Source organism: Gouania willdenowi, chromosome 6 (genome assembly GCF_900634775.1).
Source record: "Gouania willdenowi chromosome 6, fGouWil2.1, whole genome shotgun sequence".
NCBI lineage: Eukaryota > Metazoa > Chordata > Actinopteri > Blenniiformes > Gobiesocidae > Gouania > Gouania willdenowi.
The window spans coordinates 56,492,185-56,505,741 of NC_041049.1; the positions used below are offsets into that span (position 1 = coordinate 56,492,185).

Here is a 13,557-nt window from a genome sequence, read left to right on the forward strand (position 1 = left end):
TGGCGGGGAAGGATGCCGGTTAGACCTGGCAGACCCAAACGTATAGTGAGGGTCTGCTGGGAACGCCTGGCAGAGTCTCCCGCCAGAAGGAGCTTCAACTGCCACCTCCGGGAAAACTTCAACCATGTCTCGGAGGAGGCGGGGGACATTGAGTCCGAGTGGGCCATGTTCCGTGCCTCTGCTGCTGAGGCGGCTGATCGGTGCTGTGGCCACAAGGTAGTCGGTGCCTGTCGTGGCGGCAACACCCGAACCCATTGGTGGACACCGGGGGTGAGGGATGCCGTCAAGCTGAAGAAGGAGTCCTACCGGGCCTTTTTGGCCTGTGGGACTCCGGAGGCGGCAGACAGGTACCGACGGGCCAAGCGAAGTGCAGCCACGGCGGTCACCGAGGCAAAAGCCCGGACATGGGAGGAGTTTGGTGAGGCCATGGAAAACGACTTCCGGATGGCTTCGAAGAGATTCTGTACCACTATCCGGTGTCTCAGGAGGGGGAAGCAGTGCACCGTCAACACTATGTATGGTGCGGATGGTGCGCTGCTGACCTCGACTCGAGACGTTGTGGATCGGTGGGGGGAATACTTCGAAGACCTCCTCAATCCCACCGACACGCCTTCCAATCAGGAAGCAGGGCCCAGGGACCCGAGAGTGGGCTCTCCTATCTCTGGGGCTGAGGTTGCCGAGGTGGTTAAAAAGCTCCTCGGTGGATGAGATCCGCCCGGAGTTCCTCAAGGCCCTGGATGTTGTGGGGCTGTCATGGCTGACACGACTCTGCAACATCGCGTGGACATCGGGGGCAGTGCCTCTGGATTGGCAGACCGGGGTGGTGGTCCCCCTTTTTAAGAAGGGGGACCGGAGGGTGTGTTCCAATTATAGAGGGATGACACTCCTCAGCCTCCCCGGTAAGGCCTATTCAGGGGTACTGGAGAGGAGGGTCCGCCGGATAGTTGAACCTCGGATTCAGGAGGAGCAATGTGGTTTTCGTCCTGGCCGTGGAACTGTGGACCAGCTCTACATCCTCAGCAGGGTCCTTGAGGGGTCATGGGAATTTGCCCAACCAGTCCACATGTGTTTTGTGGACCTGGAAAAGGCATTTGACCGTGTCCCTCGGGGATTCCTGTGGGGGGTCCTCCGGGAGTATGGGGTATCGAACCTCCTGATAGGAGCTGTTCGTTCCCTGTATGACCGGAGTCAGAGTCTGGTCCGCATTGCCGGCAGTAAGTCGAAATCATTTCCGGTGAGGGTTGGACTCCGCCAGGGCTGCCCTTTGTCACCGATTCTGTTCATAACTTTTATGGACAGAATTTCTAGGCGCAGTCAGGGCGTTGAGGGGGTTCGGTTCAGGGGCCTCAGTATTGCATCACTGCTTTTTGCAGATGATGTGGTCCTGTTGGCTCCAACATACCGTGACCTTCAACTCTCACTGGATCGGTTCGCAGCCGAGTGTGAAGCGGCCAGAATGAGAATCAGCACCTCCAAATCCGAGTCCATGGTTCTCGACCGGAAAAAGGTGGAGTGCCCTCTCCGGGTTGGAGATGAGGTTCTGCCCCAGGTGGAGGAGTTCAAGTACCTCGGGGTCTTGTTCACGAGTGAGGGAAGGATGGAGCGAGAGATCGACAGGCGGATTGGTGCGGCGTCTGCAGTGATGCAGAGTCTGCACCAGTCCGTCATTGTGAAAAGGGAGCTGAGCCAAAAAGCAAAGCTCTCGATTTACAGGTCGGTCTACGTTCCAACCCTCACCTATGGTCATGAACTTTGGGTCATGACCGAAAGAACAAGATCACGGGTACAAGCGGCCGAAATGAGTTTCCTCCGTAGGGTGGCTGGGCTCTCCCTTAGAGATAGGGTGAGAAGCTCAGTCATTCGGGAGGGGCTCAAAGTAGAGCCGCTGCTCCTCTGCATCGAGAAGAGCCAGATGAGGTGGCTCGGGCACCTAATTAGGATGCCCCCTGAACGCCTCCCTAGTGAGGCGTTCAGGGCACGTCCCTCCGGAAGGAGGCCCCGGGGAAGACCCAGGACACGCTGGAGAGACTATGTCTCTCGGCTGGCCTGGGAACGTCTCGGGTCCCCCCGGAAGAGCTGGAGGAAGTGGCCGGGGAGAGGGAAGTCTGGGCCTCCCTACTGAGGATGCTGTCCCCGCGACCCGGAAACGGCTAAGCGGGAGAAGATGGATGGATGGATGTATGTTTATATTATTAGCTTTCAATTGACTTGAATATATCTAAGCAAAAATGTCTATCTTTGACCTTCCAGAACTATCTGTGCATAAACATAAGTTGTATGATAAGAACAATTATTAATATCATCATGCTAAGGACCTGTAATATCTTATTTACAATCCAAACATTGTTCTCTTTCTCCAAACAATCAAAGAACAAGTGAAGAATAAAGTGTACGACAGGAAAGTAAAGCTCAGGAAAAACCAATAAAAGTTTAACGTCTATAGTAGAAGCTGCCTTTGCCTTGGATCAACACATATCAGATACAAAAAAACATTTTATCCCCAAGTGACTTAAGAAGAAATGAGCTAAATGTTTCCTTATCCTCCCCTGTGTGTGTGTCCAGTCCCTGTCAGTGATACACACTAATGAACTATGGATCTGCAGCTGGTGCTTTACTTTAAAACATTGTGCCACCATAAATGTCAGCAATTTCCCTGGGTGGACTGATTTTATTTTCCCGTTGAGTAGCACCTTGAACACTGTGGGGTCACCCACGCTAACGCGTGTCATCGGCTGCTGCCTGAGTGACTGTCAGAGGTGTCTGGGTTGTGTCTCCTTAAGGGTGCTGGATAAAAAGTAGAGATAATGCCGAATAGCTGTTAAAGAGGATGAGGGCGGGCAATAGAGGACAACTGTAGTTTGAGAGAAGAATATTAGACATTATCACAACATTCTCATGTCTGTATGTCCACAAATTACGGGTACTTTAAGATGGTAAAGGTTAGGGTAAGATTCCATCTTTAAATTCAATTGTGGGAGTTAATGGGCATGTCAAATTCATTTCTGCTTTTTGCCAAATGTCAGCTTGGCAAATGTCAGGAGAACCTTTAATCAGATAAAGAAAAAAATTGAAACATTTAAACGGTTGATGTTGCCGCTCAAAAGTTTGTTTTGATCTCTACTGGCAAACACAAGAAATCACTTTAAGAATTAAATGTAACACTTTATTTCAAGTTTTATACCTAAGGCTGACCTGTCATTAGCATGGATAAGGTGTCATGAAGGCTGTCATTAAGTGTTGTTTGTTACCCTAACCCAGCGGTCTACAACCTTTACTCTGAAAGGAACCATTTTGCCTGATCTCACCTGGATTAAAATCCTTCCGGAGCCAAAAAAAATACCTTCTCAAGTAAGACATTTTAAACAAAAACAGTTTAAAATAAAATAAATAAAATTGACATCAAAGAAATAAAACAGTATCTTGCATCTTCAAATTCATACGCATCTCAGTTTACATGAACACAATGTTCTATAAAGAACATTTTTTTTAGTTCATGTATTTGAAAGGCTACAAAAAGTAACTTGAATTTGACAACACATGATCATGTCGGTCAACACATGCTAACTGCTCATTTCTTGCCACACATAAAGCATGAAGAATAGTGTTTATGTTGGTTTAGTTTATCTTACCAGTGATTTAAAACTTAAAGTTAGCCACAGGTGCAGCAAAGTTGATGGTCTGTAGATACAGGAGGTGAAGTACAAAGGTGGCGGAGTAATTTTTTTTTAGGTTAACAAATTATTATATCATCATTTCACTTGTCATTAATCATTAAGAGCCTCTGTAAGAAAATAAGTCTATACTTAAACATTTTTTTTTAAAGCTAAAGGGAGCCATTGCAAAATAGTCAAAGAGCCACATTTGGCTTCAGAGCCACAGGTTGCAGACCCCTGCCCAAACCCTAAGTTATCCTAAACCCTAACTCAAAAAATACCAACATATTTCCAAAGATTTCCTAATTTAGCAAACACTGAATGGGAGCCTTGATGACACCTTATTCATGCTAATGACAGCGTAATGTCAGCCTTATGCATGCATTTTTAAATAAAGTGTTACCAAATTCAGTAATAACACTTCTATGCACCCTTCTATAGGACTCCACATCCTACAATGCAATACATGAAACTTTTCCGACAATAAACCAAGTGTTTACAATAACGATCAAAACAAACGTTTTGGTGGCAATTTCAACCTTTTACATCTTTTTTCTCAAGCTAAAGAGCTTTGATTTATTGATCCATGAGTCCTACTATAGTTTGGATGCAAAGAGAGTGAAAATAATAGGAGTGATTTTACATTAAAGTTGTGTGTTTGTGATACAGCAGATTTATAGTCAATGCCTGTGCACAAAGAATAGCATTGTGTACAGACTATTATACTTTATTTAAACAGTGCAAAATACAACAATAAGTCAACTCATAGCAGTCATAATAAAATATAAAGATGAAGAGTTTTACACTCATCACCTCCTAACAGGTCCTAAAGCTGTTTACACTGTTAAAATAGGGCCCACGTGAATAGGTTTTCTTTTGGTTTTATGGAGTTAAATGCCTAACAAGAAGACAGTCATCAACATCCCCCACCAGATTGGTTGTCATTACAACGCACAACCTTTTCCTATAAAAGCCCTAAATCTAAGAAGTTAGATGTATACATAAGACAATATTATCACATCAGAATATAAAAATTACTATCTTAAACGGTTTCTATGAAAAGCTGTCCCCTTTGAAGATACCTCGAACAGTTAAAAAAAAAATGGAAAAAGGACAATAACTTCGGTAAAAATATTTGCAGGCTTCTCATTTTCGAACTCCATCAAGGTATTGATACCCTGAATCCACACATCAAATTTGGTTATCCTATCTTAAACGGTTTCTGAGAAAAGCTGCCCCCTTAGAAGATACCTCAAACAGAATAACAGAAATGGAAAAAGGGCAATAACTCTGGAAAAAATAACTGCGTGCTTCTCAATTTCGAACTCCATCAAGGTATTGATACCCTGAAGCCATGCACCAAATTTGGTTATCGTATCTTTAACAGTTTCTGAGAAAAGCTGTCCCTTTTAACTCGGACTGATGGACGCACGGACAGACGAAGCTCAAACCTATATCCCCCTTCACACTAATGAGTAATTATTTTGTACCGATTATCCAAATCTATGCACTGTTGATGTTTTTTTACAAGTTGGGTGGGATTTTAAACCAAATGTATAATAATGTATGCTATTCCGTGTAGGTCATACATAGACATCTCTAGGTTTTAAATAAACATCAGGTTTCTGTTCCAAATCAAGCTTTTTAAAAAGTGAAAATCCCATTTAGTTGGCTTATTTTTACAAACGTGATATCTGGGGTTGTTTTTGAGAAGAGTTCTTGCTAGAGGAGGGAGTAAAACTTGCAGGAAGACATGAGCTCATTTTGTAAAGGGTCATAAACCAGTGTATATGCATCTGCAGCTCCCATAGGGGTCCTGCTGGTGTGCTCGGGGCAGTTCAGAAGTCACTAAAGGACTTTGTCAGCTTTTATTTTCAGAGGTGACACAAGCTAATGTAATAAATCTTTCTTTCTTTCTAACATCATATAAAAGGAAGAAAAGCGGCCCCAAACGACTCTCTTATTGCGTAAAAGCAATAAACACCATCAGTTTTACAATGACCCAGTGGAAGAGAGTAAAGAGTGGCTCCAAAGCTAACTCAGCCCTGAGCTGTTCGTGAACTTTGTGTTCCAGAGTGAGTAGTGATGTCATGACTCATGATCGCAGGCACTGCTCTTATACTGATGTGCTCCGACTCTCGGCTCTGTGTGTTGATGTGCCTTTCCGATCTTGGCGTGTCATTGTGATTTTGGCATCATTTTTTAGCATCTGAATGAGACTTTATCTTACCCAAGCAAAAACAACAACCACTGGGATTCTGTAAATACATGTAAGAAATGTTGGAAAAGGCTCCACCAGTGATATTAATCAATGGATTTAAACCTTAAACATTGGAATATTCTACCATTGAATACATTATTTAAAATAATAAATTAGAAGGACTTGAGAAATACCCTCAATAAAACCAATAACAAAAAAATATATTTTTAGGTGCAAAATAATTACTAGTTTAAGTTAAACATAACCAAATAACCAATACAAACTAAATATACAAAATATATACAGTAAAGTGCAAAATAACAACTGACCAATTTCTGATATTAATATCAGAAATCCACACCCTAGTATTTATTAAAGCAAACATCCAGGTTAACAGTTAAACCACTAGTTTAAATTAAACATGATCATATACAATTGAACTGAATAAATAAAAAAAAATAATGAGAAAATCTGAACAAAAATAATAACCTCAAAGTCAAAAAAAACAAAATATACAAAATATGTTTTAAAGTGCAAAGTAACAACTGACCAATTTCTGATATTACAATTGGAAATCCATACCATAGTATTTATTAATGCAAAGGTTATCAGATGCAGAGCTAAAATGCAGAAATCCAAACCGTAATCCTAACCCAATAATAATCACCCTAGAATCTCCTAATATAAGAAAGGAAATAATCATTTTCATAATCATTAACAAAACAGTTTAAGTAAAGCGACTTTTCAAGTGCTTGGTAGAAATAAAGACCATCTTTGCACCAATGACACGCTGATGGTCATGAATAGATGGATAGATGGATGGATGGATGGATGGATGGATGGATGGATGGATTGCAGGGTAGAGCGTCCTGCTGTGTGGAAGACAGCGGATTTATTTTTCAGCTACACAGTGAGTCAGGGCAAACAGCCAAGGAAGCACTGTAATGGCCCCAGGACACGACTCACTGTCCTTGAATGTCTTGGCAAAAATGTAAATCGTATACTGTGTAGTTACGATTATTCATATTTCATGCAAACTATAAGTATCTGCTGGAAAAAATGATGACGCGTAGTTTGAAACCTGAAGAAGCTTTTGGTAAGGAGGCTTTGTGCATGAGTCACCGTCAACATGGAATACATTGGCTGTCATGAATAAGCTGCAAATGCACTTGACTTTATTTGTTTGTTAACCGTGCATGTGTGTTTGGCTGCAGGTCGCTGTCCAGGATGGCAGGGATGAAGGAGCAGCAGTTTACGGAGGAGAAGCCCCTGCTGCCGGAGCAGAGAGGAACCGACTCGGACATGGTCGGTGGGCCAGGTTCATCTGTGTTTGTCTCCATTAAACCTCCTTTTCTCAGCATGCATACAGTAGCTGTCTGTGTACAGCTATCTACTAGGGTGTGCCATCAAAGCAACCCCACGATTTGATTCGATTACAATTCAAGGTGCGATTCGATTAATCAACACTTATTACAATATTAATGATTATCACAATTTTCGATGCCAATTCATGTTTATTTCCACACCTCACTTTGTGGCTACTTCATACTTTAAAAAAGGTAAATGTGTCAATATCCATTAATTAATCACCATTATCTTTAGTTATCTCAAATCAGAAAAACCAACAGTAATCATATAGGGCTGGGCAAAAAAATTGATTTAATCAATTTATCAAATTTATAGATAAAAAATTGTTTTTATTTTGCAAATGAGATTTTTTATTTATTTATTTAAATTATTATTTTTTTCCCCACCAGTTTTTTTGGACTTTTTCGCGTTCCGTCCTTGTGGGTTATCGTAGCTCGACGTGAGCCAGCCCCCTCTTTGTTTACATGTGTTTACCCTTTGAGTAGGCTATATGTGTGCCACAGGCATGTTTAATGTTTTATTCACATTATGCTGAGATGCTAAGGGTAGAGTTTATTATCGTTTTAATTGTAATGTTATAAAATATGTAATTTACATCTGATTTCTTAATCAGAAAATTGAAGTTGCTGTTGCAAAAGCCTCATTTACTTTTTTATTTTGGGATTGTTCTATGCATTTTAAAGTTTTCTTTAAAAAAATCTGAGATTTTTCCCACAAAAAATTAAACATTTCGCTATGCACAATCAAAGCAGACACTGGTGCCAAGAATGCACAGATACCTCCTGGTAGACTTTGAAATCATAGGATACAGCATTTGATTCTATCAAACACTAGTTTATTAATCCGGATGAGTGAATCTCCCTCATCAGTAATTGTAGCTAAAGAGTTAGCAGCCTCCTTCACCTCATCCGTTCCTTCAGATGTCCGGGCGGCACATGTGCGACTTTCCTTCCACAAGCAGCGATCGTGTTCCTATCATTTAGTTATTATGTAAAAACAACCCATTTTTAACATTTAAGAATCGTTATCGAATCGTCACGTGTCGAATCACAATTAATCTAACAATCAATGTATTGGCACATTTCTACTACCTACCAGTAATTAGTTTGGAGGAGTAAAAATAAAAATAAAGTGTATGGCTTGTGCATGGTGGTAAACATAATGGACTTCTTAAGCAGTGGTGGAGAAAAGAAGAAAATAAATCTATGTACTCGTAACCTTTTGATAACAACTCTAAGAGCAAATGGAAGAAAAACAGCTTGTTCCTAAACCACAATCAAGCATGTTCCAGTTATGTAAAGACCAATTATACCTAAGCCACAGGTACATGCTGGGGCAGTCTGAGGAGCTCTTCAATGCCTTTTATTAGAGGAATGATTGGAAGCAGTTCAGACATGGCGGATGGACAAGTGTCTGTTCTAGAGATGATTATAATTCCAGTCCAAATGACTTTGATGATGCTCATATAATTGAAGCAGCTTTTTCTTCTTTGCTGCCAAAATCCAACCTGATCTGTTCTGTAACAGTCCTGTATGTGGGCTCCTACAGTGAATATGCTGATTTAAAATCAGTTTAAAATGGATGAAATCATTTTCTTGTCTAGGCAAAATGCAGTGCCAACACTCAAAATATGCAAAATTATCTCCTTGAAACCTTACTTGTTCATAATTTGCTTAATTCGCATCTATTTTAGTGTGTTATTGTATAAGCACCTGCTATTTTATATATATATGAAAGCTTAAAATGTTGTTATGGCGACAATATTACCTTTAATTAGTCAAATATGAATTTAAATGATCTCCATCACTTCATTTAACATTGATAAAGATATAGTGTAGGCCTCATAGATCAATAAATCAAAGGTATTTCTTCCACAAAACAGGAGAATTTACTCTCAAACAAATGTCAAAGGTTGAAAGCGCCAGATTGTTTTTGACGCCATCACAAACATTGGGTTTCTTGACAAAGGGTCATGTGAATTGACCTTTTGAAAAGTTTAACGCATTGCATAAAGGGAGTGGGATTCCTGTAGAAGAATGTAAAAATGGTGGAAAAGCAGAAAAGGTTCATAACACATTCTGGCAAGAAAAGGCTAAATCTGTGCCGACACAGAGGAAGTAGAATCTATTGTTTTGTGTGGTTCATTCTTGTTGTGATTTCTTGTATTTTGTCACCAGACAAGGAAGACAGTGGTTCGCTTGATACCATTTTGTTATGGTTTGTTTATGGTGTTTCCTTCTATATGACGTCATCCTGCGAGTCGTGATATTTTGTTCGTATCCAGGTGTTTCAGTGGAAAGCCCCAATATCAACATCTGCCATGGTTTTGACACGACTTTCAATCTGCGAATCACCAGAAATGTGTTGGGAAGTCACTTTGACAGTGTCTTTGGGAGCACACTGGCATCGGTAGTGGATGAAAACAACTTTTGGATGTTAGACAGTTTTAAAAATATTAGGGATTGTTGTCAGCAGCTTTAAAGCAGTGGTCCCGCAACCATTTATGAGCCATGCTGGCCATAAATGGTTGCGGGACCACTGCTTTAAAGCCGTCTTTCTCTGGGAAAACATCTGTTCAAAACTGGAATAAAAATGACCCCACAGTAAACCAAAACTAAGATGCATCAAAAATACTTTGTAATTAGACACCAGCTTCACATTTCAAACTATGCATTTGTCCGTTCTGAAGTGTTGTTTGTTTATCTTTAGGCGAGTAGACTTCCAAACCATTACTAACTAACTAAATACAGTATAAAAAGACAGAAATGGCTGTTTATAATTAACTGATATATTCATTGGCATAAAAGTGTTTCTTTTTAATAAATCCCACCATTGAAAAGGCAACTTTTCATGACTGGAATTTGTAAAAAAAAAACACATTTTACGACATGAGCAGCAAAGCCTGCCCTGTCTCTGTGTTACAACCATAGAAATGTGCCAAATTGTCTTAATCAATGCCAAAACAGCCGGGGTTTCTTCCTCTTGTTTGTTGTTTGGTGGATGACAAACAGGACGTATTGTGATTAATTTAGCAAAGAGTCTAGCATGTGGGGAAAAAAATGGTTGCTGCAGACTTTTCTTGATTCCAATCCAACTGCATAAATGAACACAATAAATATGGTTAAATCAAAGGCATTGATTGACTAAAGATGAAATGAATGGGAGCTCCAAATGGCCAATTATATGGAGGCAGTTTGTTGTGATAAATAAACAGTCAACAGGGTCATTAGTCCCCAAAGGAGCATGAAAACAGGCATCAACAAAACAATCAGTATTTTTTCCTCTGCTTCTGACAAATCACTGATTTGTTTTACCGGAAGCAAACGCAATAACTGACCGAACAGCCATGACTCACTTTGTCAGTGTGTCAGAAACAAGTCAGTGTGCCTGGCAGTTACAGTAGTTCAGAGTGCTGTAGTTTAGCACTGAAGGCCTTATATGTGGTCATGAACAACTTATCCTGCCAAGTTAAATTCCTTGTGCTGTTTTTAAACTGTACTTAGAGACTAAAAACCTTTCTGATTCTACCAGGCAATGTTTTCAAGACACAAAAATGGTTTCCTTCCTTGTATATATGTTCACATTCATCCTCATATTATATTTATTACTATTATTATACTGTTTCTTATGGGGTGCCGATTGTAAAGTTGTGCTTGCTAAAATGAACAGTAACTTTCCCCAACATATAGCAACTAACCACGTTTTAAAAACATCTGAATTTTTACTTTTGACCAGATTTACAGCAATATATTTGAACATTGTGATATTTTCTTTCTTGTAAAATATGTCAACGTGAAATCTAAATGTTAAGTTTCAATCTAAATGGTAAATCTAAATGTCATGAGTGAAACTAAATATTTAGCTAATATGCAAATTAACCTGAAGTACCAAAAAAGCTTTAGATTTAACATTTAGCATTTAGATTTTTTAATTTTCTATTTGATATGGACACACAATGCATTAGCTTATAATTGGCATTAGCATTATCTAGCATTAACCTAGCAATAACAACAACCTTGCAGAAGCATTAACCTAGCATCAACATTAACATTAGCACAGCAATAGCATTAGCCGAGCAATAATATGGACCTAGTATTAGCTTTAACATAGCATTATCATTAGCCTACAAATAACATTAACCTAGCATTTGCATAAACCTAGCATTAACCTAGCAATAGCAACAACCTAGCAATAACAAACCTAACATTAACATAGCAAAATAATTAGCCTAGCATTAAGATTAGCCTAAATTTAACATTGACCGAGCATTAGCTTTAACCTAGCATTAGCCTAACATTAGCATTAACTTAACATTGGCCTAGCAATAACAAAAACCTAGCATTAACATTAACCTGGCATTAACATTCACCTAGCATTAATATATACTGCGTTATTTATATTCTAGTTTCCAATGTTATTGTTTTTATTTTTCATTCACATACCTCCTATTTGCATACCCCTGGGGGTACCCGTACCTCACTTTGGGAACCTAGGCTCTACGGCGATGTGATCTACCGATACACCGCAAAGCATCTTCTCAATAAATTGACTGATTTTTAATGCAATGTTATAAATGTATTTTTTAATGCTCATCATTGTAATATGTAATTTCTTGTAAACTGGCCTTCACTCTACATCAAGTCACATGTCAAATTCACTGGTATCAATTATCTATAAATCTCTCATTGGCAAAAACCGTCAATCAAATAAACACCTTTTCACTCAAAGGAGAAAGTGATTTTTTTTTACTGAAGCATGAGCCTCTACATGACCTTTGTGGATTTCAAATTAAGAGTTCTTATCATTAACCTCTTAAAGATCTTTAACCAACCAATGGATTAGTGGTTAGTATATTCTGAAGTTATTTCCAACAAAGGCTTTGAGCTTTCCATGTCTGTCCATATTATTGCTGCTAACTGTACCTTTAATGATCTGCATCTCTTCTCTGTGTAGATGACATGTTGCTGCTATGGCTGCCCTCACTGTTTTCCAATAGCAATCTTTTTGTCTTGCACCACAGCAGGATAAAGGAGAGGAGGCATCAGGGGGGGCTCCGAGCCCTGCCAGCCCTGCGGCCCCGAGCAATCCCCCTCCCCCCAGCCGCCCCCCTCACCGCTGGCATGTCATCGCACGCCACTGGCTCCGCCAGACTCGCCGTCGGACCGGCGGGGTCATTCCGGTAACTACCAGAGCAAATAGAAATATGTGGTTGATTCAAACACACAACACACGGGACATTTAACAGATTCCCTAAACAACAAGCACACTAAAGGCAGGCATACATTGTGCTCTTTTTGGCCCATTTTGAGCCGATTTTCGACTTGTGCGTCTATTTTGTGGGATCGTGCGATTCTCTGCTAGATTGTGTGTCGTGCACACTCACGACCAGCAATCGTGTGGAATGGAATGGAATCTTCAATGTCATAAGGTCTATCTTTGGTTAAAACTCCATAAAAAAACAGTCTTGACATAATCCATCTAACAGACAAATAAACAAACGGCGCTGAAATAATCAACTCCTTGGCAAAGATATGACAACACCACATTTTAACAACTAGCGTCTAGGGAAAATCTAATATGATAACTATGATTTATAAACTACGAGCTATAGTCTAGACCTGTATTAACCTTGGTTGTGGTATATTAAAATATTATGTCATTAGTGCCTTCCTGTAGAACATATACTGTATATATCCTGATCTTTATGAGGAATGGTTTCTCCTTTGATTTTCCATGTATATAATGAGCTATATTTACTGTAATGTACAATATTTACACAGTCATACATAAAGCAGGGGTTCTCAACTGGTCTCATCCTGGAACCCACATTTTGCCACAGTTATGAAATCGCGACCCACTTTTTTTTTTTTTTAGAATTCAACCAACCAAATTTAGTTTTTCAAAAATAGCTGTTAAAAACCCATGTAATATTTCTAAAAAACCTAAATCTATATGTTTTCCTGTGCAACATGCATTTCACAGCATGTCTGTCAAAAGAAAAGTTTCTTTCAAAATAATGGACAAGTCCAACATGAGAGGCGTGAAGTATTTATTTATTTTTGACCAGCTGTCCACGACCCACCCAGTACGGATCCGCGTCCCACTTTTGGGTCCCGACCCACCAGTTGAGAATCGCTGCCATAGACCATATATCACAGTTACACCGTTAGACCACTGCTTTAACTGAACATGTTGTAGCATAATACTATTTTAAACCTAGTTGTGATATAGTTTACGTCTGTAAATGATAAACTGAGCCATAACAATGTTAAAACATTTGTATTAGGAACAAAGATCAGCTAATATTTACATTTATGGAAATATAACTTTATATTA

General features: G+C 39.8%; 1 protein-coding gene across 3 annotated transcripts in view; it reads left to right on the forward strand.

The window, feature by feature from the left end:
* Positions 1-13,557, forward strand: part of ndrg4 (NDRG family member 4) — an 87,402-nt gene that overhangs the window by 37,304 nt on the left and 36,541 nt on the right. For 2 of the 3 annotated variants that reach the window (XM_028448824.1, XM_028448826.1), the window contains exons 2-3: positions 7,068-7,158; positions 12,242-12,400. In XM_028448824.1, coding sequence (XP_028304625.1) covers positions 7,081-7,158; positions 12,242-12,400 — 237 coding nt within the window. In that variant the 5' untranslated portion in view covers positions 7,068-7,080. The remainder of the gene's footprint in view (positions 1-7,067; positions 7,159-12,241; positions 12,401-13,557) is intronic. The other variant, XM_028448825.1, reaches the window with a different exon arrangement.